Source organism: Suncus etruscus, chromosome 1 (genome assembly GCF_024139225.1).
Source record: "Suncus etruscus isolate mSunEtr1 chromosome 1, mSunEtr1.pri.cur, whole genome shotgun sequence".
Taxonomy (NCBI): Eukaryota; Metazoa; Chordata; class Mammalia; order Eulipotyphla; family Soricidae; genus Suncus; species Suncus etruscus.
The window spans coordinates 23,093,992-23,115,591 of NC_064848.1; the positions used below are offsets into that span (position 1 = coordinate 23,093,992).

The following is a 21,600-nucleotide window of genomic DNA, read 5'->3' on the forward strand; positions in this document are numbered from 1 at the left end:
AAGGTGCCTATCAATATGGCGGACTGGATGGGGGAGGTATGGGAAGGAATCTGGAAGAAGACATTATTGAGGGAATCTGTGGTGGAATATTTTATGTTTAAAACTCAACTATGAATAACTTTGAAAATCATGGTGCTTTAATAAAAATTTTAAAAAATTTTAAAAAGAAGCTAAGAAGGTAGTTTTGGAGACACACTGCCTGGATTTATAGCCTTTTGTCTTGTAAGATCAGATGGGGTTTCTATGGGTTCTTGCACATAAATTGCCTTAGAGCTGTGTATCTCATCAACATGCCAGCTGCTGTGGGTGCTCTAACGCTGTCCCTCAGCTGGGGCTCCACCCACCCAGGACACCACTTTCTGTTTGTTCACATAATATATCCCTGTCACTGCCACCACCTGAGCAATTTGTTTTTCTTGCCATCTGATATCTTCATTCAATAAAATTTTACTTTACTTTCAATGTGCATCAAGTTTCAAAATGATCAGCAATTAAATTCATTTTCAACTTGATGGCATTTTTTTGTTTACCAAAGCAGTTGAACAAATGATTGTCCATAATTGATGATCCAGTCTGATGTGGTACCTAAATGTGAGTCACCAGTAGTACACGTGGGGTCAGTATGTTAAACAAGGTAGATTTTAGGCCAGAACAATAGTACAGTGGGTAGGACACTTCCTTTGCATACAACTTCAATTTCTAGCTTATGCCATATGTTCCCCCAAGCCCTACCAGGAATAATCCCTGAATGGAGAACCAGGAGTAAGCCCTAAACCCAGTTTCACATGCCCCCCACCCAGGGAAACCTTTCAGGGGCATGCTGGTGAATTTTTTTTCTGAAAAGGGCAATGAACCCAAGAAATGTAGGGCCCTTCAAATTTTCCGTAGGTGCTGCTTTTTCCAAGGGAACTTCAGATAGAAGGGTACCTCTTAGGAAGCAGAATAGACTGTTGGAGACTATAACTGTGTGTGACTTGGATTTAGCATTTTCTTGTTTGATGTCAGGGTTTGAATTTGCCTGGGCAATTTGGTTTCTGGAGGTATCATTCCCAGAATAGTTACAGGCTTTTGGGAGACTTTGTATGTCCATCAGTGCCTACCTACAGGACAGAGGGGCTTGGTGCCCAGGACAGAGACCTGAGATGGACAGACTTGAGGGATATGAGCCCCCACACACCACCACCACCATGCTAAACTCCCATAATGGACAGTTGATGCCAACATATTGCAAGGGACCTTCTCTTGGGTGGAGTTGGGCACATCAGGAGTGCCAGAGCCTTCGGGGAGCCGGAGCTTGAGAAGCTCAGCCACTGCCAGTGAGTTTGGGGAGTTGCACTAAAGCTGAGTGACCCCTGCCAGTGCCTGATGAAGGTTTCCCACTGTAGAAGTAGAACTGAGAACCTGCAGAAACCAAGAAAGGAAGGAAGTTTCAGCAGATCAGTCAGTGACTTCCCCCTGACACTTGTAATCAGCCACAGGAAATTAGAGGAAATGGGGGAAAAAAAGTGTCCTGGGCAGCTGAGAGGCTGGCAAATGGTCTCAGAGCTGCCCTGTCTCCTGGATGCCTACTTACTCAGCTGGGCTTGGAGCTTGCTGTTGAATCTGCCATAAGTCTTGGCCACACCAGGGGAAGGGACTCTGTGAGCTTGTGGAATACCAGGCTAAGGATTCACACTGTCATTGAGTTTCTTGGGTAAGTTCTTGGACCTCTCAGTTGATGCTAGGTTTTGGTGACATCTCAGAATCACTATTCCTGCTATGCAGAGTCTAGACACAGGCTTACTTTCACTAGGCTGTGTGAGAGGTCAGTGAGTTGCCTATCCGGTGTTTGACACCGAGCTGGGCCTAGGGTTATTGCCGACCTGGTCATTTTCATAATCCAACTCATCAACCCCAATGCAGAGCAAGAAATGTAGCTCAGAGGCAGATGGATGGGCCAGACAGATAAGACAGCAGAACAGCATTTGTGTAGGCATCAGTCAACCCCAGTTTAGTCCCCCATACCACACATGAAGGTCCCTCCAAAATTGCCAGGAATATCCCCCAAACTCTGTGTCCCAAACCTTCCCTCTTACTGGCCCACCAAAATGCAGATGATAAAAGTCTTGCCCTTGGTTATCCTTCCAGATATAGACCTTTCCCCTGATGTTGGTTATAGCCTCCATGCTGTCAGGCTAGAGTTGACTTTAGTAACTAACCTCCCCAGAAAGTGACCTATGCTCTGCTCCAAACACAGTCAATAAATGTATGACCCAGAGAGGCCTCTCTGTGTTTGGGCTCTGTCATTAGTGAAAACTCTATCTCCAGATGGAGTTTAGAAGGCCCTTTGACACCCTGAAGGCGGGGTTTCCTCAGCTCCTGGCAAGAGGAAGTTGGGTGGAAGAGATTGTCACCCCACCCAACCAGTGCCTCTGGCTATAGGGCTGTGCCCTGCCTGACTCATGGGAGCTGAGGTTTGAGAACCATGAAATGGGGCTCCGCACAGGGTGTTCTTCAGCACGCAGTGCTACATGGTCCTAGTTTTTATTTATGACCTGCAGACTTTATCTTTCAACAGGGAAAGTAAGTACCAGGACCAGGAAATGCCTAGCCTAGAGCATCAGCAATTGTAATAGAACTTGAGAAGTGAAAATCTGGGGTTTGGGCCAGATGCCCAAGAATGTAGAGTTCTTTTTTTTTTTTTTCTGGACTCTTAATTTTTTCTCCACCACTAGTCAGCTATACTCTATCAAAGTAAGTCTTTTTTTCTCCCATCTGGATCCAAGTAGACTGATTTTATGTTAAAAATAAGTTCACAGCAAAAAAAGAAAAGAAAGGGGCTGGAACAATAGCACATCAATAAGGCGTTTGCCTTGCATGCGGCCAATACGGATGAACCCCAGTTTGAATCCTGGCATCCCATATGGTCCCCCAAGCCTGCCAGGAGCAGCTTCTGAGTGCAGAGCCAGGAGTACCCCTTAGCATCGCCGAGTGACCCAAAAACCAAAACCAAAACCAAACAAACAAACAAAATGGTTCACAGGCCAGATAGCACAACATGGTAGGGTACTTGCCTTGCACACAGCAGACCTGAGTTCAATCCCTGGCACTGTTGCAAAACTGCCACTAAAGCCAGTGACACACCAAGCTACGTGCTATAAGAAATGGGAGAATACTTGATTTTGCTGGCAGACCTAGTTGAATCTGTGCTCCAAAGACTAGGCTTGAGGGGGCCAAAGAGATAGCACAGCGGTAAGACCTTGCACATAGCCGATTCAGGACGGACGGTGGTTCAAATTCCAGCATCCCATATGGTCCCCATGTGCCTGCCAGAAGTGATTTCTGAGCACAGAACCAGAAGTAAACCCTGAGCGCCGCCAGGTGTGAGCCAAAAATAAAAATTAAAAAAAAAAAATCAAAGACTGGGCTTGAACAAAGGGAATGGGACATTCTCAGGCAGCTGTGGGAAAGGATAGAAGCAAAAATTCTTTAAGATTAATTATAAGGCCTATTGCTTATTAGAAAGAAAAGGGGAAGTTGGGTAGGTTCATAAGGAAGAATGCAATATTCAGTGAAAAAAGAAAAAGTCTACAGGCAAGAAAACAATTATAGTTATGATAATAATAAAAATATTTCATCCTTGATCACACAACCAAAAAATATTGTGATTTGGCCATGTAGATAATACATTGGTTAAGGTGCCTGCCTTGCACTCCATCTACCTCTTTTTAATCTCCAGCACCCCATCTGATCCCCGCAAACCTTACCAAGAGTGATTCCTTGAGCAGAGCCAGGAATAAACCCTGAACACTTAACACTACCAGATGTGACCCCAAAACAGTTAAGAGTGTGTGATCATAAATACCACCTAGATTTACTATGGTACTCATCTCTAAAACATTTATACATATGTATATACATACATATAAATGTAGAGAGATACATATTGTATATCTGAAACTAATATGTTATACATCAGTTATGCTTAAACTTAAGAAAACAAGGTAGTTTGTCCCTGGACATACTTGTATCCTAATCAACTTTGACTGCGGTTATTCTGTAAACAAATACTTGAGAATTCAGTGTGTACTGATAATAAGCATTTATTTTTCACACATCTGGGCTCTAGAGATAGTGAAAGACCTGCTAGAGGTCTGGCTCACCAAACCTTGGCTCCAAACTTTTTTTTTTTGTGGTTTTTGGTTCACACCCGGCAGTAGGTGTGTTATTCCTGGGGTTATTCCTGGCTCCAGGCTCAGAAATTGCTCCTGGCAGGCATGGGGGACCATATGGGACCCCGGGATTCGAACTGATGACCTCTTGCATGAAAGTCAAATGCCTTACCTCCATGCCATCTTTCCAGCCCCGGCTCCAAACTTTTGCTTAGACTGACGCGTTGCTCCTTATTTACTCTTCTTGCCCACAGAGGCAGATACGTAGGGTGCCCCAGCTCCCAGAAGCCCAAGTTTGCATCACACACCATTACTGTCCCTTTGTCCAAAGTCACAGCAGGATCTGGGGCATTCAGGAGGAGGTAGGGAGTGCCCAGCTGAGGGAAGAGGAAATCTCACTTCCTATGGGGCTGTCATCCTTTTCTTGTACAGTCCCTTCTTTTCTTTTTTTTTTTTTTTTTTTTTTGGTTTTTGGGCCACACCCGGTAACGCTCAGGGGTTACTCCTGGCTATGTGCTCAGAAGTTGCTCCTGGCTTGGGGGACCATATGGGACACCGGGGGATCGAACAGCGGTCCGTCCAAGGCTAGCGCAGGCAAGTCAGGCACCTTACCTTTAGCGCCACCACCCGGCCCCCAGTCCCTTCTTTTCAAGTTGTGCCATGAAGTGACCCACCACCGCTTTGCAGGAACAGGTCTTCCAAGCTGGTGTATCCCACGGAAGGACAGTGCATGCCAAGCTACGCCTGTGTTAGCCCTTTCCCTTTTCCCCTCACTTCCTTTTGGAGCTCACTCCTGGTGCCCTTGAAGAAGATTACCTCCTAGTATAGTATCCTTCAAAACTCATGGTCATGAGCTCAGTCAGGAATACACTTTTGTGGTTCAGAAAACACTCAGGAGACACACGCACACACCGATACCGTATTTGCCGGTGTATAAGACGACCCCCTAATTTTGCAGTTAAAACAGGTTTAGGCCTATATTCACTGTATCAGATAGAATGTTCCTGTGCTGCAACTGTATGTACCACAGTGAGCCAATCACAACAAGCAAAAGTTCAAAGGTTGTACTGTCATAGACTTCCTCTCTGACTCTGGCCAATCTGAGCAGGCTTTTTACAGTGTGGATTCGGGTCCAGAATATTGTCTAATTTGCATGCATCAAAAGCCTGCTTGGATTGGCTGAGTTAGAGAGGCGGTCCGAGCAGCCTTGCAGTGATTGGTGCAGGATCGAGTTGGAAAATTTGTTTTGTGGCAATATTCAGACAATTTTCGTTTATTGAAACATTGAAACATTTTTTGGGATATACTCAGCGTATAAGACGACCCCCGATTTTTGGTTGACTTTATTTTGTTTCAAAAGTCATCTTATATGCTGGAAAATACGGTATATGTACAGAATTCACAGACAATAAAACCTTTCTAATGAGAGTGCACAGTGATATTTTTTATCCTTGGCTGCCTTTACTATCTAGTAACAGATCTCAACTTCAGTTTGAAAGGCTGGGTGAGCTCCTATAATCATTTTCTCTTTGCTGTAATTTTAGAATAAATCTGTAGGGGGTGGGGGCGGAAATGGGAGAGGGACAAAATGGCAGTGACTATAAGGACCTTGGACATCCTGATGGTTCAGAGATGCAATGACCTTGTACTTTACAACTGTAAGAGCCAAAACTATCATAAACTTGGGACCCAAACTATAAAGTAATTTTTTCCTTTTGGAATTTAGGCCATACTCAGTGACATCAAGGTGCTATCCTAGCTCTGTACTCAGGGATCACTCCTGGCAGTTTAGGGAACCAACCATATGGGATGACAGAACTCAAACCTGGGTCAGCCTTCATGCAAGGCAAGCATTCTACCTGCTTTGCTCACTCTGTGACGCCAATAAACTTTTTTTTAAATACAAATATTTTGGGAGCTGGAGAGATAGCATGGAGGTAGAGTATTTGCCTTGCATGCAGAAGGACAGTGGTATGAATCCCAGCATCCTACATAGTTTGCATCCTATATGGTTCCCCAAGCCTGTCAGGAGCAATTTCTGAGCGTAGAACCAAGAGTAACCCCTTGAGCACTGCCAGGTGTGACCCAAAAACCAAAAACCAAAATTTGTTTTTTGGGGGGGTTAAACATGGCAGTACTCAAGGGTCACTCCGAGTGGTGTTTGGGGGACCATACCCTACCCAGTATTCTTACAAATAGAGCATGTGCTCTGCCCCTATTGAGCTCTTTTCCATAGAATAGGTCAGTGTAGTAGTTTCTTTCAGCCTGCATTTCATGCATTTGTCTGGGGTATGTGGGTCTCTGCCAACTGTTGGAGGTAGTTCCTGCTTGCACAGCAAACACGAATGGAATTTATACTCTGGGTGAGAGGCAGCAGCTTTACCTGTCTCAAACAAGTCTTGTCAAAGGATGACCTGGATCTGCAGTGTCACAGCTCTTGGGGACTGACAGTAATCTGCCCAAGACTCTGGGATGGACAATTTAAGCAGGGGCAGAAAACCAAGGGAGAGAGAGCTGCAAGAGATGTGCTTTCAGAGGAAGCGGTGAGCTGCTGCAGTTGCACACCAGACGAAGGTTCCAGGTTTTGTCAGATTTGGAAAGTCCATTCATTGCTTGCATAAGAAGTGCCCTCTGGGTTCTAAGAACCCTCAGGGGCATTGCAGGTTCATCAGTTAGAAAAATAGCCAGACAACACTGCCTGTGTGAGTGCCCTCCTGCAGCTATCCTGAGGCAGAGGAGTCCCATGCCAAAGCATCATCTGAGGGGTGAAGGAACACAACATGAGAAGGGGTCCAGAGCAACAATTAGGCAGGTAAGGTACTTGCCAGGAGTGACTCCGAAGTGTAGAGCCAGGAGTAAGCCCCAAACATCACTAGGTGAGGCTCAGAAAACAAAACCAAAAAAAAAAAAAAAAAAAAGACAATTAGGACACAACACATCTGGATTGTCTCCTATCGGTGCCAGAATATAATTTGATGGGGTGGGAGTGCAGCCTGAACATCCTCTCCTTCCCACATGCTGGCAGATTAGAGGAGTGTCTTTCTTATACTCTTCTGTTTTTCTTTCAGAAACACTGTGTATAATTTCCGGGGCAACAGACAGGCCCAAGGAACCAGCTACGAACTTCCAGGAGAAGAGACTCCCCCAAATGTAGAACCTCAGAAGGAGCAGCAGCCTTTGCCCCCTGACCCTGGCGCCCCAGGTGAGCTTATTTCTGAGCCCAAGCTATTTTCAGAGATCAAGAGATCCCCTGGCCTCTCCACAAAGTAGCACAGCAGGTTTGTGGGCCCAAGATGGAACTCTCCAGATCACAAGTCCCAGGGGCTCAGTGTTGGCCAAGCAGATCTGGCCAACATCAGGCCTGGTGTCAGCTCCCTACTAATTCATTCTCTGCTGCATTGTCCATCCTCACTAGGACTCCTCATCTCCCACTCAGAAACTGACACTCAGTTTAGGTTTAACTTGTGGGGGCCAGGTGTGAGCATACCCAGCAGTGCTCAGATGGCCAGGGGTTACTCCTGGCTCTGCACTCAGGAATCACTCCTGGCAGGCTCAGGCAATCATATGGGATACTGTAGGTCGAACCCAGATTGGCCACATGTAAGGCAAATGTCCTAAGCACTGTGCTATTGCTCAGGCCCATGTTGGGTTTGCTTTTTGATTTTAGTTAATTTTTTTTTGGTGGAGACCTTCCAAGCTGTGCTCAGGAAAATTTCTAATGTTTATTGGTCAACTGGATCCCAAATGGCCTCCCAGATCAGCAGTGATCACAGTCAGAGAGAGGGGGAAATCTGGTGGTGACCATGCCACAGCTTCTCTGAGCTCCTTTTGTCCTGGTCATGGCTTTATGAAGATCTAAGTCACATTCCAGATAGTTCCCCAATCTGGATTCCTGGCCAGTGGTTTCTGCATGTAATGCCACCATCATCACATCAAATTTGGAATTTGTTTGTTTGTTTTTGGATCACACCCAGTGGCTCTCAGGGTTACTCATGGCTCTGTGCTCCTGGCAGGTTCGGGGGATCATAAGGGATGCCTGGATTTAAACCATCATCCATCCTGGATCGACTGCATGCAAGGCAAATGCCATACCACTGTGCTATCCATATGGCTCCTAAATTTAGATAATTTTTATAGCTCTTTTCCTCACCCCACCTCCCACAAAAGTACTGCTGTGTCCCTGTTCCCAGTCTCCACTTTTCACTATAGGCAGGTCAAGCCTGATGTCTTTCTAGGGTAAGGGCCTAATCCACATACTTGGTGTGGGTAGAACCCTAAAATGTGCAGCTCACAGGGTCAAGTGATAGTAGGGAGGGCATTTGCCTTGTACATGGCCAACCCAGGTTCAGTCCCTTGCACCCCATATAGTCCCCAGTATCCTGCCAGATGTAATTTGGAATTTACGAACATGTGGAATCAACATCTTGATGTCAGAAACCTGCCAAGCGTGATGCCTGAGGTCACCAGTTGGCATGTGCCCATGGTGGTTGCATATGAGAAGGGCCATGCCGGCTAGGGTTGGGAGGAGGAGATGGCCACAGCATGAAGCACAGGGGATGGCCATGGTGTCAGTGTCACTGATGGCTTGTCAAGTTCAGTAATTTTCAAAGTGTCCCTGAGCAATGTACTTTCAGAAATTCCCCAATGTTCCCTCACACCGTGTTGTGCAAAGGGCTCTAGAAATAGAGACCTCTTCTCTCCTTCTCACTTACCCTCCACTCCAGTCTGTATTTCACTGAGTTGTCCAGTGCTTTGGGAGCTTGAAAAGGATACCTGTCCTCCATCATAATTTCCACGTTTCTCTCCTTGAGCAGGAAAAGAACCAACAGATTCTCCAAAGTCTTCCCCCAAGTCCTCACTGACTGCCAACCTCAAACTGAAAGCCAAACGCCAGAACAACACCTTCCCCTTCTTTCCGGAAGGCCTCCCACGAAGCCGGACTGCCCCGGAGAAAGTCTTGGCACTGGAGCAGCAGGTGATGGTGCTGACCAAGGAGTTAGAAGCCCAGAAGGTGAGCACAGACTCTGGGGCAACTCACCGGGGCCTGCAGCCTAGATGTGAGTTGACAGCTAGTCTCAGCCTACCCTGGGCTTTCCTGAAAAGCTAAAGCATAGGTGGGTCTGGAAATACAGAGCAGATAGTGATGATGTGAGGACATGTCTGTGACTCAGATGAGGTGACAAAAGGCCACCATGGGCAGGCAGGGTCTCTGGAAATCTCCTTTGGTCCTTATCTCCTGGACCCCTCCTGCAGGGCCCAGGCCTGGTGTGACCCCACAGTTATAAAAGGACAGGATTTGGGGTGGGGTATGGGAACTTTCTGGGGCAGCAGATGGGTTGGTCACTTTGATGTGGCAACTGGTAACTGGGTGCAGATTTCTGGGGAACCAGCATCAAGCTGTACACTGGGGGTCTGTGCACTCCTGGAGCCGAGGCAGGGCCAGAGACAGACAGGCCCAGAGGCAGATCTGGGTGTAGCCCCTTTGGGATCTTGGGTTTTCCTCTGCTCCCAAAAAAAGGAGGCCAAATCTTTCCCAGCCAGGCTTTCTGCTTGACTTCCTGTCTCTAGCTTCTGGAATTGCAGGGAGGGGAAGATTTGGTGAGGGTGTGTGTGTGTATGCAGTGCTGTATTTCTGAGTTTTACTCCTGCCCCCATATTTCTTCTTTTTTCTTTTTGCTGTTTTTGGCAATGCCAGTTCAGAAAGATGTTCTCTCTGCCGTGGTTTCTCTGTCTTTCTTGATCTTATGCAGGCATCAAAGGAAGGAACCACTGAAATGTACCTGCTGCCAGGTTCTCAGAGCCTTGTGAATTATCCCTGTAGATGAATACCCCTCATGCCACATAACACCCTGCCCAGTGCCCTCTCTGTTCCTGTCCTCCTGAGTCCAGATATTCATCTCCACTTGAGGATGGCTTTGGCTCCATGCCCAGCACTGCAAGGGAAAGAAACCACCTTTCCTTTCACTGCCTCTTCCCCTGCTTTCTAGGAAATGCATAGCCTCCCTCCTAAGCCAGGCCTTTCTCTCTTAATCCGCGTGAATTAGTTGCAGCAGCAGGGCCCTGGAGACCCCAATTCTGTTTAGACTCAGCTCTGAGGGCCTCACAGACAGGAATGCTCACCCTTCAACAGGAATGGAGGGCAAGCATGGACTTGACTGCACCATGCTCAGAACCCTCCCTACAGTCAGACTGAGAATGCCAGCAGGAAGTGGCATGGGCTTCGGGAATTCCACTGGTCTTCTGTTTTGATCTGGTTTAGATTTGGGGCCACATCTGACAGTGCTCAGGGATCACTCCTAACTCTATATTCAGGAAACTCTCCTGACAGGGTTCAGGGGCAATATGGAGTGCTAGGGATTGAACCCAGGTTCACCAAGGCAAGAGTCTTACCAGCTATGACTCTGGCCCCAGAGATTCCACTGCTTCACACAGCTCTATCCTGAGGCAGAGAGGTGGAATGGGAGCTGGTTTTCTTTTTTGTCTTCCACATACCCCCATCACACATCACCTCCAGGCCCTCTGCTCTGGTTCACACCCACCGCAGTATATGGGCGATCCCCAGCAAAGGTTCTAAGACTAATGGTGCAGTCAACTTACAGCCACCAGCACAACTCTTTTTTGTTTTTATTTTTATTTTATTTTATCTTGGGGTCACACCCAGAAGTTCTTTGGGTTCCTCCTCATGGCACCATGCTCAGGGGTTGTTCCAGGGGACAACCTAGGGAGCAAGTGATGCCAGGGGCTGAACTGGGGCTCCCACATCCTAAGCATGGGCTCCAGATCTCACAACTGGCATCTCATTCAGTACCTTGGAACTTCATAAGCCTCAGTTTTTGCTCTCTGTTGGGTCGAACCCGTGTGCACTGCAGATCCTGGGTCTGGGATCCCAGTACCCAGCAGCTCTCCCCATGCCACTACTGCCTTCCTGTTGAGCTGTGCCCATCCCCCATCCCTCTGGGAATTGTGCTGTGGGCAGCACAGTGATGGGCAGAGGGCAGGTTGCCCTTTCCCACTAGCAAGGGGAACCCCAAATCTGGTGATCTCTAGCCCAGACGCCAAAAAGGGAAGTGTCTCTTGACCCAGAAGGGAGAAGCAGCCACAGGGCCTAGATGTGCTGATTGGAGAGTCAGCACTCTGAGACTGACCCACACAATCTAGTTTCTTGGCTGAGGAGACAGCCTGAGCCACACCCATAGATGCTCTCCAGCCTCTTCAACAGGAAAGCACCATCTTTCCATTTCAGGCTATAGGGACATGTGGTCTGTTAGTACTTGTTTTCTCCCAAACAATAGGTGGGAGAAAAAAAAATCAGCGATTTTTTAAAATTGTATTTTTTTTTTTTTTTTTGGTTTTTGGGTCACACCCGGCAGTGCTCAGGGGTTACTCCTGGCTGTCTGCTCAGAAATAGGTCCTGGCAGGCATGGGGGACCATATGGGACACCGGGATTCGAACCAACCAGGAACTTTGGTCCTGGATCGGCTGCTTGCAAGGCAAACGCCGCTGTGCTATCTCTCCGGGCCCAAAATTGTATTTCTAATTATTTTGTTGTTTTGGGTCATGCCCAGTGGTACTTAGGGCTTAGTCTTGGCTCTATGCTCAGGACCACTCCTGGCAGGACTCAGGGAACTATACAGAGTACAGGAGATTAGAGCTAGGTTTGTGGCTGCAGGCAAGAACTTTAGCCTTTGAAGTCTCTCTCTGGCCCATCTCTCAAATCCTGTTGTCTGCAGTGCAGGACAATGAGGATAGTACAGTACATGAGGCATCCAGGGATTGTGGCATAAGTGTCGACCTAAGAGATATGTGGCCCTAGGGCTGGAGAGACTTTCTGCACATCTTTCCTGCTCCTTCCAGTTACTATCCCTTACTTTCCTGGAGAGAAAATGGGGACTCTGAAAAATTCAGTATCTGAGCAGAGGCCAGCCTCTGCCTCTCAAGTGTTTGCCCTTTTCCCCACATCACACTGTAAGAGCTGTAAGTGAGAACATAGGTGATTTGCTGAAGTCACATATTAGAAGAACCAGAACCCAGGTCCCTGGTCTCCCCTCCAGGTGCAATATATCAGGCCTGGTCATTGCCTCCAGTCACAGATCAGCCCAGTCTCAGACACCAGCACATAAACAGCCTCAGAGAAAATAGGTGCAGTGCTGACACCCTCTCTGGTGTCACAATAACCCCTTGGTGGCTCAGACCCCTCAAACTCTAACCCCTTCCACTTCACCCCACCTCCACTCCCCCAGGCACTGACTACATAATGAGGTTGTGCTGGGCAGTGGCACCAGATGGCTTTCTGACTCCCAGCCTGAGGGCCTTCTGCTCTGGCAGATGGAGTCTGCTAGTGGGGTGGTGTTTGCCATCTGCTGGCTGTCAGGAACCTAGGACCCCTGCAGAGAAAGGGTGGGACACTGAAACCAATGTAGCTCTTCCAGGGTTACTCCGGGAGGCATCTTATTGGCTTAGTGGGGGAGGGACAACTCTTCCCTCCCCTGAGCCAGAGACCTTCTGGTCTGGGTTCTGAGCCCTTGTAGAGGGTTGTTCCCATCCCTCTATCCACCTGCCCCCCCTCTCTTGGAGGAGCAGAGATCAGAGATCGGTATCTCCTCATCACAAGCAACAGTGCTGAGTTCTGATCCCCTTGGAGGCTCAGCACAGCTCCTGCTCCCCACCCCTTGAGGCCCACATGCCTGATCTGAGGTCGAAGCCAAGCACTGACTCTGGGAGAAAGGCCATTTATCAGCTTTGAGAAAGCTAGATAAAGTGGCATCTTGTGACCAGTTATCTAAGTCTGAGATGGATCACATAGGGATCTGCCTTGCACAAGGCAGACCCAGTTTAAGTCACAGTTATCCCATATGGCTCTGAGCGCCTCCAGGGGTGTCAGGAGATGGGTTACAAGAGTTTGCCAAATGGACCAGAGCAGGGCCCACCCTTTACTAGAAGCAGATAATGGATAGTTTCGCTGCCTGGAAATCTCCAGTCCTCAAATATCCCTCTCCCTTTGTCCCTGGCAACTATGGATCTTCTTTTTTTTTTTTTTTTTTTTGGTTTTTGGGCCACACTCGGCATTGCTCAGGGGTTACTCCTGGCTGTCTGCTCAGAAATAGCTCCTGGCAGGCACGGGGGACCATATGGGACACCGGGATTCGAACCAACCACCTTTGGTCCTGGATCGGCTGCTTGCAAGGCAAACGCCGCTGTGCTATCTCTCCGGGCCCAACTATGGATCTTCTTAAACTTTTTGTTCTTTTTTTGTGGGTGTGGAATTTATTCCTGGCTCTGTGCTCAGGGATCACTTCTGGCAGGGCTTGGGGGGCTATATGGAATGTGGGAGATTCAACCAGGGTCAGCTGCATGCAAGGCAAATGCCCTTCTGCAAATCTCTAGCCTGTCCTCTTTTATTTTTATATTTAATTTAATATTTAATATATTTAATTTTTTGTTTGTTTTTGGTCTTTTTTTGGGGGGCACACCTGGTGACGACTCCTGGCTATGCACTCAGAAATTGCTCCTAGCTTGGGGGACCATATGGGATGCCAGGGGATCGAACCACGGTTCATCATAGGTTAGCGTGTGCATGACAAACACCCTACCGCTTGCGCCACTGCTCCGGCTCCTATATTCAATATTTAATCCATGGCTATTATGGTTTTATAGCTAGGTATTTTTGTAAGAATGAAAACCACAGTATGGCCTTATTAAACTGCCTATATAATCACCCTTTGACAGACATAAGATGCTTTTAATTCAGTGAATATCAGTAAAGCATTTGTAACATCCTAACATGGGAGGGGAGAAATAGACTTCAGACCTGACCATCCCAAGGTTGTGGAGAGACGCCCACCTGGATGGGAGCTTCAGGTGGTCTCATCAATGTATCTTGGTTGTTTCCCCAGGTAGCAAATGCTCAGGTCTTCTCTGAGCCAGAAAAGGTTGGAGGTTTCTTAGTTACCTTGAGTCACAGGAATGTTTAATCCCTTTCAGTTTATCCCTGGGACTTGTCTTCATTCCAAGCATTCCTTTTTGCTTTGCAAGCACCCCCATCACCCTCCCCCAACCTTCCCAACACACCCCAGGTCCTTCACAACACCCACAGGTTTGCATTCCTCTTGCCCTTTGCTGGCTGTTACTCTCCTTTCTCTTGAATGTGCTTGCCTTCCCCACCTCTACCCAGTCCACTTGGCTGTCTATGCCAAGTGCCCATGTCTGCCCTTGCCTCCCTCTGTTGAAGTGAGTTGTTCCCATAACAGTAGTTCATCTTCACTCCCACCAGCCTTGAAGGAAGGAACTATGATTGGTCCTTTTCTGCACTCTGTAGCTGGCATGGGGCATGGTATTGAGTGGGTGATGGATGGATGGATGGATGGATGGATGGATGGATGGATGGACAGACGGATGGACAGATGGATGGATGGATGGACGGACAGATGAATGCATGGATGGGTGGGTGGGTAGATAGTTAGATGAGAAGGTGTATTGATGGATGGATGGGTAAATAGACAATGGATAGATGTGTGGATGGTAACATGGGTAGATGAGTAGATAGGTGGATTGATGGATGAATAGAAGGAAGGAAAGAAAGAAGAGAGAGCCAGAGAATAGGTACTTTCTGTTAGCTACTCAAGGTCATGATTTAGATGAGTTCTCTTCAAAATTGGAATTTTATATAAGTACCCTATCAGGCTAATCAGTGTATTTGCATGTTTGCATTTTTGATTAGAAGTAATATGTCTCCAGGAAACCAAGTTTTTCCCAATGACATTCCAATACCACCGTAGCTCAAAAACCTAACTAGGTCTGAGGTTCATGGGGTGGGAGAGGGAACAGGAGGCTGGCTATCTGGCTTCTGAACATCTGGCCCTGAAAGATTCCGATCCTCTATATTGAGCTAAGACAGACTGGGTAGTTTGGAGGTTGAGAGGAAAGCAGCAGACCTTGAGTCATCATGTGAAACCTACAATTTCCTAGCCAAGGACTAAGGCAAAGTAAGTTTCAGTGCTTCCTCACACTTCCTCACAGGCTTCTTCAACACAAATTACTAGAATGAGGCTGTGTAGATGGCTAAGTATGAGGCTTGCTCCAGTCTTTCCCTAATGGTCCCAGCACAAAAGGTCATGTCTTCTCAGAAGCTCTATTCAGAACAATTCTTGGGCCACATCTACTCTGGGAGCAAGATTGGAGGTTGGAGCCCAGAGCTACAAAGATGCCAGCTCTGTCTCTGTCTCTACCACCAACTATCAACCTGCGTGGGCTGTGGATCCTGGAGGGTTTCTAAGTAAACTTCACTTGCATTGCAGGGGCTTCACATGGTTTATTTCTGAAATGGAGGTGTTTTATTCAGTCTGAGGTGTTTTATCACAAGTCTGAACTGCTATAACAAAGCAGCCTCCAAATGCCATGGCTTATTAGAAGCTTCTCCCACATACATGTTGAATGCAGAGGTTTGCAGTTATGATGGGTCTCAACATGCATCTCCTCTTGGCAAGCCCCACTTTCTTGCTCTGGTTCTTGCCATTTCCTGAACAGAGGAAGAGGTACTGGACAAGGAAAGCATGTGAGTGTGTACACATGTGCGTGTGTACACATGTGCACGGTGACAGGTTGAATATCTCTCCAGCAAGCAGCCCACTTCATTCTCATATGGAATTATAGCACTTACAAACTTGGTCTATGGCCATGCCACCTGAATGTGCCTTAGTTCATCCAGTCTCAGCATGTAATTGTGAGGTTGTCTGGGAAGAATAGTCTTTCACTAGAAACCAGGTGGACAGCTGAAACACTTTTTTTCAGGGCAGTCTTCTGAGGCAGTTCTCTGGAGGTTGGGGAACCATTTCCAGAATTGTATAGCCAACCAGACCAGGCAGCTCAATTCCAGGGCCCAAGGATGCAATTCTGTTCTGTTTGGGCCCTGTAATACAGGGACTATTAGGGCATTCCTAATGTGTTTAGGGATTTCAGGAAGTCTGGTGTTACTGGTGATCAAATCGGGGTCCAGTGCTACTTCCTCCCCTAACCTTGCTTAAAACTCTTGAATAGGAAAGGGGCCACTGGGAAGATGTCAGGAATAAAGCCATTTGATTCTCAGGACCCTGGTAGGCAATTGCATCATTGCCGGGGCACTTTCCTGAGCTCACCAGGTACCCACTTTCCCTTGCTCAGGAGCTGGTGAGGATCCTACACAAAGCACTGGAGGCAGCCCAGCAGGAGAAGAGGGTGGTCAGTGCCTACCTGGCTGCGCCTGAGGACCAGGACCGACTGGAACTGGTGCGACACAAAGTGCGGCAGATCATGGAGCTGGGCCAAAGGGTGGAAACACTGGAGCAGGAACGGGCAGACCTGGTGCATGCCACAAGCCTGCGTGAGCGAGAGCTGCAGGAGCTACAGCAACATGTGCAGATGCTCATGGAAAAGAACCAGGCCAAGCAGCAGGTCATCTGCAAGTTGTCTGAGAAGGTCACTCAGGACTTCATGCAGCATCCCGAGCCTCCAGAGTCTCTGAGCCAGCAGGAGCTGATAGAGCACCTGAAGGTAGGAGACTGCCCCTCTATTTCTCTACGTCCCTTTGCTTGGCTATTTCCCCTGTGAAGCAAGGAGACCTGGATGTTGTTAGTACCAGAGCATGAGGCAGCTGCCATACGTTTGTGTTCGTCTTCTTCTTTTTTTTTTTTTTTGTGAGAGAGAAGGTGCTTTGGAGTCACACCCGGCAATGGTCAGGTGTTATTCATCTCTGTGCTCAGAAATCACTCCCTCCAGTCCTTGGGGATATGGAATAGCAGCGATCAAACTCAGCTCAGTGTGTGCAAGACAAGAGCCTTACCCTCTTATGCTGTCCCTCTGACCCTGTGCTTTCTCAACCACTAGGTCCTAGGGTAATTTGAGCTCCTTGTGCTCTCCTCAGGCTATTCGGACACTCCCCAGATTATTAAATTAGAGATGAAAGAGTCAAAGAGGAGAGCATAAAAACCGGCTAACCTTTGCAAAAGCTGGCTCCCTGTGTGTGACACCAGGCGGGGAAAATCCGCGAAAGTACACCGGCCCAGTGGGGCTTAGCTGTGAAAGACTGTGAGTGTGACCTGTCTATGTCTGTCTACTGTCCTCTTGCGTGAAACTCTTGCGAGTGGGGCAAAAAGAGCCTCCAGAAACCTCGCTCGCCCAGACGCCATTTTCAGGGAGGGACTTCAGAGCATAAAAACCGGCTAACCTTTGCAAAAGCTGGCTCCCTGTGTGTGACACCAGGCGGGGAAAATCCGCGAAAGTACACCGGCCCAGTGGGGCTCAGCTGTGAAAGACTGTGAGTGTGACCTGTCTATGTCTGTCTACTGTCCTCTTGCGTGAAACTCTTGCGAGTGGGGCAAAAAGAGGCTCAGAGGAGCACGACCGCTCCGCTTCGCTACGCGGCCGTGCACTCTTTCTAAGGAAAGAACTCCATTGCAACAAGAAGGAAAAATCACACTAAGAACGGCGCTATATCACAGAAGCAAACATTTCTCTCTGGACTGTCTTCTCTGTTGCATGCTCGGGCCTAAGATTTGACCCAGTGTGAGGCTTCATCCACGGAGGACTCCCCTCCCTTAGAGGCAAGTCAGCCCATCCAGAAAGGGAGGAGCCAGAGGAGTGTGCTGCCTACATCATATAGACAATGAATACCACCACAACACGTAGAAAAACCCACAATACAAGTGTGACAATGGGGAAACAATGCAGGCCAGCATCAGACATAGAGAATGAAGATGACAATTCTGAGGACCAGATAATGACTGAACAGCTAATCCACCTCTCAGATAAGGACTTTAGACTAGCAATATGGAAGGTGCTCAACAGACTCCAAGAAACCATGGATCGAGTTGAACAGAACACTAATAAGAACCAAGAAAATATGAAGGCAGAAATGACAAAACTCCAAACTGAAATAACATGTCAACTAACAGGACTGAAAAAGTCAGTAAACGAAGTGAATGACAAAATGGATAAGCTCTGGGACAGGGTATCAGAAGCTGAGAATAGACTTGGTGCTGTGGAAGATGAGATACATAACAATTCCATACAGCAGGAGAGATTGGACAAAAAACTTAAAGCAAATGAGCAGACAATGGAAAAATTAGTCAAAGAATGGGAACAGACGAAAATAGAAGTCTATGATAAGATCAACAGAAACAACTTAAGAATCATTGGAGTCCCAGAGACCCAGGAAGAAAATTTCCAGGAAGAATCAATGGTCAAGAACATCATTAAAGAGAAACTTCCAGAGCTAAAGAATATATGTGATCAAATCCTGCATGCCCGAAGAGTACCAACCAAAAGAGACCCCAGAAAAACCACCCCAAGACACATCCTAGTCACAATGACAAATCCCACAGATAGAGACAGAATTCTGAAAACAGCAAGATCAAAAGGGGAAATCATGTTCAAGCAAGCTTCCCTGAGATTTACAGCAGACCTGTCACCAGAAACGCTCAATGCCAGAAAGCAGTGGTGGGATATTGTGACAAGACTGAATGAAATGAATGCTTCACCCAGAATACTATACCCAGCAAAACTCACTTTCCGGTTTGATGGAAGAATACATGGTTTCACAGACAAAAAACAGCTCAGAAACTTCACAGACACAAAACCAGTCTTAAGAGAAAAACTGAAAGACCTAATCTAAGACAAGACTACCCAAAAGACACACCAAATTTTGAAATAAAGATGGCGTTAAATCCCAGGACAATTCTTTCTCTCAACGTCAATGGACTAAATGCACCAGTTAAGAGACACAGAGTGGCTAAATGGATCAAAAAACTCAATCCAACCTTCTGCTGCCTACAAGAAACGCACCTGAATAGTCAGAACAAACATAGACTCAAAATAAAAGGCTGGAGAAAAGTTATCCAAGCAAACAACACCCATAAAAAAGCTGGAGTGGCCATACTAATATCAGATAATGCAAACTTTATACTCAGGAAGGTTGTAAGGGACAAAGACAGACATTTTATATTAATCAAGGGGAAGTAGAGCAGGAGGAATTCACTCTCCTAAACATATATGCACCGAATGAGGGGCCAGCAAAATATTTAATACAACTGTTGACAAATCTGAAAAATAATATCAACAACAACACAATAATTGTGGGGGACCTTAACACGGCTTTGTCAACACTGGACAGGTCAACCAGACTGAAACCCAACAAGAATATACTAGACCTGAGGAGAGAAATGGAAGAAAGAGGCCTAGTGGATATATATAGGACACTCCATCCCCAGAAACCTGGATACACATTCTTCTCCAATGTACATGGGACATTCTCCAGGATAGACTACATGCTGGCACATAAAACATACCTCCATAAGATCAAGAGGATAGAAATTTTGCAGACTACCTTCGCTGACCACAAGGCTCTGAAATTATTTGTGAACTCCAAAGGGACTCAGAAGAAACACTTTAACACCTGGAAGTTAAACAGCCTCATGCTCAATAACCAGTGGGTCCGAGATGAAATCAAGGAGGAAATAAAAAGGTTCCTGGAAACAAATGACAATAAAGACACAAACTCTCAGAACTTATGGGACACAGCAAAAGCAGTACTGAGAGGAAAATTTATAGCTTTGCAAGCACACATCAGGAAGGAAGAAGGAGCTTACCTGAGTAGCTTAATGACACAGCTAATAGAACTAGAAAATGCTCAACAAAAGGACCCAAGAATAGGAAGACAGAAGGAAATAACAAAGTTGAGAGCAGAAATCAACGAAGTGGAAACTCAAAAAACAATCCGAAAGATCAACGAAAGCAGAAGTTGGTTCTTTGAAAAAATAAACAAGATTGATAGACCACTGGCAAACCTAACAAAGAAAGAGAGAGAGAGAAACTTGATAACTCGTATCAGGAATGAAAAAGGAGAGATCACTACTGATATGACAGAGATTCAAAGGGTAATCAGAAACTACTTTGAAAAACTCTACGCCACTAAAAATGAGAACCTGGAAGAAATGGATAAATTCTTGGACTCTTATAATCTTCCACGGTTGAAGGAAGAGGATGTAGCATATCTAAACACCCCCATCACCATTGATGAAATTAAAACAGTAATCAAATGTCTGCCGAAAAACAAAAGCCCAGGTCCAGATGGATTCACTAATGAATTCTATCAAACTTTCCAAGAGGAACTACTGCCAATCTTGGCAAGACTCTTTCATGAAATTGAACAAACAGAAACACTTCCAAATAGCTTTTATGAAGCCAACATCACCTTGATACCTAAAACAGACAGAGACGCTACCAAAAAAGAAAATTACAGACCAATATCACTGATGAATGCAGATGCAAAGATCCTCAACAAAATCCTGGCAAATAGGATTCAATGCCTCGTTAAGAAGATCATCCACTACGATCAAGTAGGTTTCATCCCAGGAATGCAAGGCTGGTTTAACATCCGTAAATCTATCAACATAATACACAACATCAATAACAAGAAAAATAAAAACCACATGATCATATCAATAGATGCAGAGAAAGCATTTGATAAGGTCCAACACCCATTCTTGATCAAAACTCTCAGCAAGATGGGAATGGAGGGAACCTTTCTCAATATAGTGAAGGCCATCTACCACAAGCCAGTGGCAAATATTATCCTCAATGGAGAAAAACTGAAAGCCTTCCCTCTAAATTCTGGCACAAGACAAGGCTGTCCTCTCTCACCACTCCTATTCAACATAGCACTGGAAGTACTTGCTATAGCGATTAGGCAAGAAAAGGATATCAAGGGAATCCAGATAGGAAAGGAAGAAGTCAAGCTCTCACTGTTTGCAGATGACATGATACTCTACTTAGAAAACCCTAAAGACTCTATCAAAAAGCTTCTAGAAACAATAGACTCATATAGCAAGGTGGCAGGCTACAAAATTAACACACAAAAGTCAATGGCCTTTCTATATACCAATAGTAATAAGGATGAAATGGACATTAAGAAAACAACCCCATTCACAATAGTACCACACAAACTCAAATATCTTGGAATCAACTTGACTAAATATGTGAAGGACCTATACAAAGAAAACTATAAAACTCTGCTCCAAGAACTAAGAGAGGACACACGGAAATGGAAACACATACCCTGCTCATGGATTGGCAGGATTAACATCATCAAAATGTCAATACTCCCCAAGGCATTATACGGATTTAATGCCATCCCTCTAAAGATACCCATGACATTCTTCAAAGAAGTGGATCAGACACTCTTGAAATTCATTTGGAACAATAAACACCCTCGAATAGCTAAAGCAATCATTGGGAAAAAGAATATGGGAGGAATTACTTTTCCCAACTTTAAACTGTACTACAAAGCAACAGTTATCAAAACAGCATGGTATTGGAATAAGGATAGGTCCTCAGATCAGTGGAATAGGCTTGAATACTCAGAAAATGTTCCCCAGACATACAACCATCTAATTTTTGATAAAGGAGCAGGAAATCCTA

The 21,600-nt window shown here is 46.2% G+C and overlaps 1 protein-coding gene across 1 annotated transcript in view; it reads left to right on the plus strand.

The window, feature by feature from the left end:
- Positions 1 to 21,600, plus strand: part of TBC1D2 (TBC1 domain family member 2) — a 63,804-nt gene that overhangs the window by 15,147 nt on the left and 27,057 nt on the right. The window contains exons 4-6 of the mRNA XM_049784356.1: positions 7,220 to 7,353; positions 8,966 to 9,162; positions 16,309 to 16,677. Coding sequence (XP_049640313.1) covers positions 7,220 to 7,353; positions 8,966 to 9,162; positions 16,309 to 16,677 — 700 coding nt within the window. The remainder of the gene's footprint in view (positions 1 to 7,219; positions 7,354 to 8,965; positions 9,163 to 16,308; positions 16,678 to 21,600) is intronic.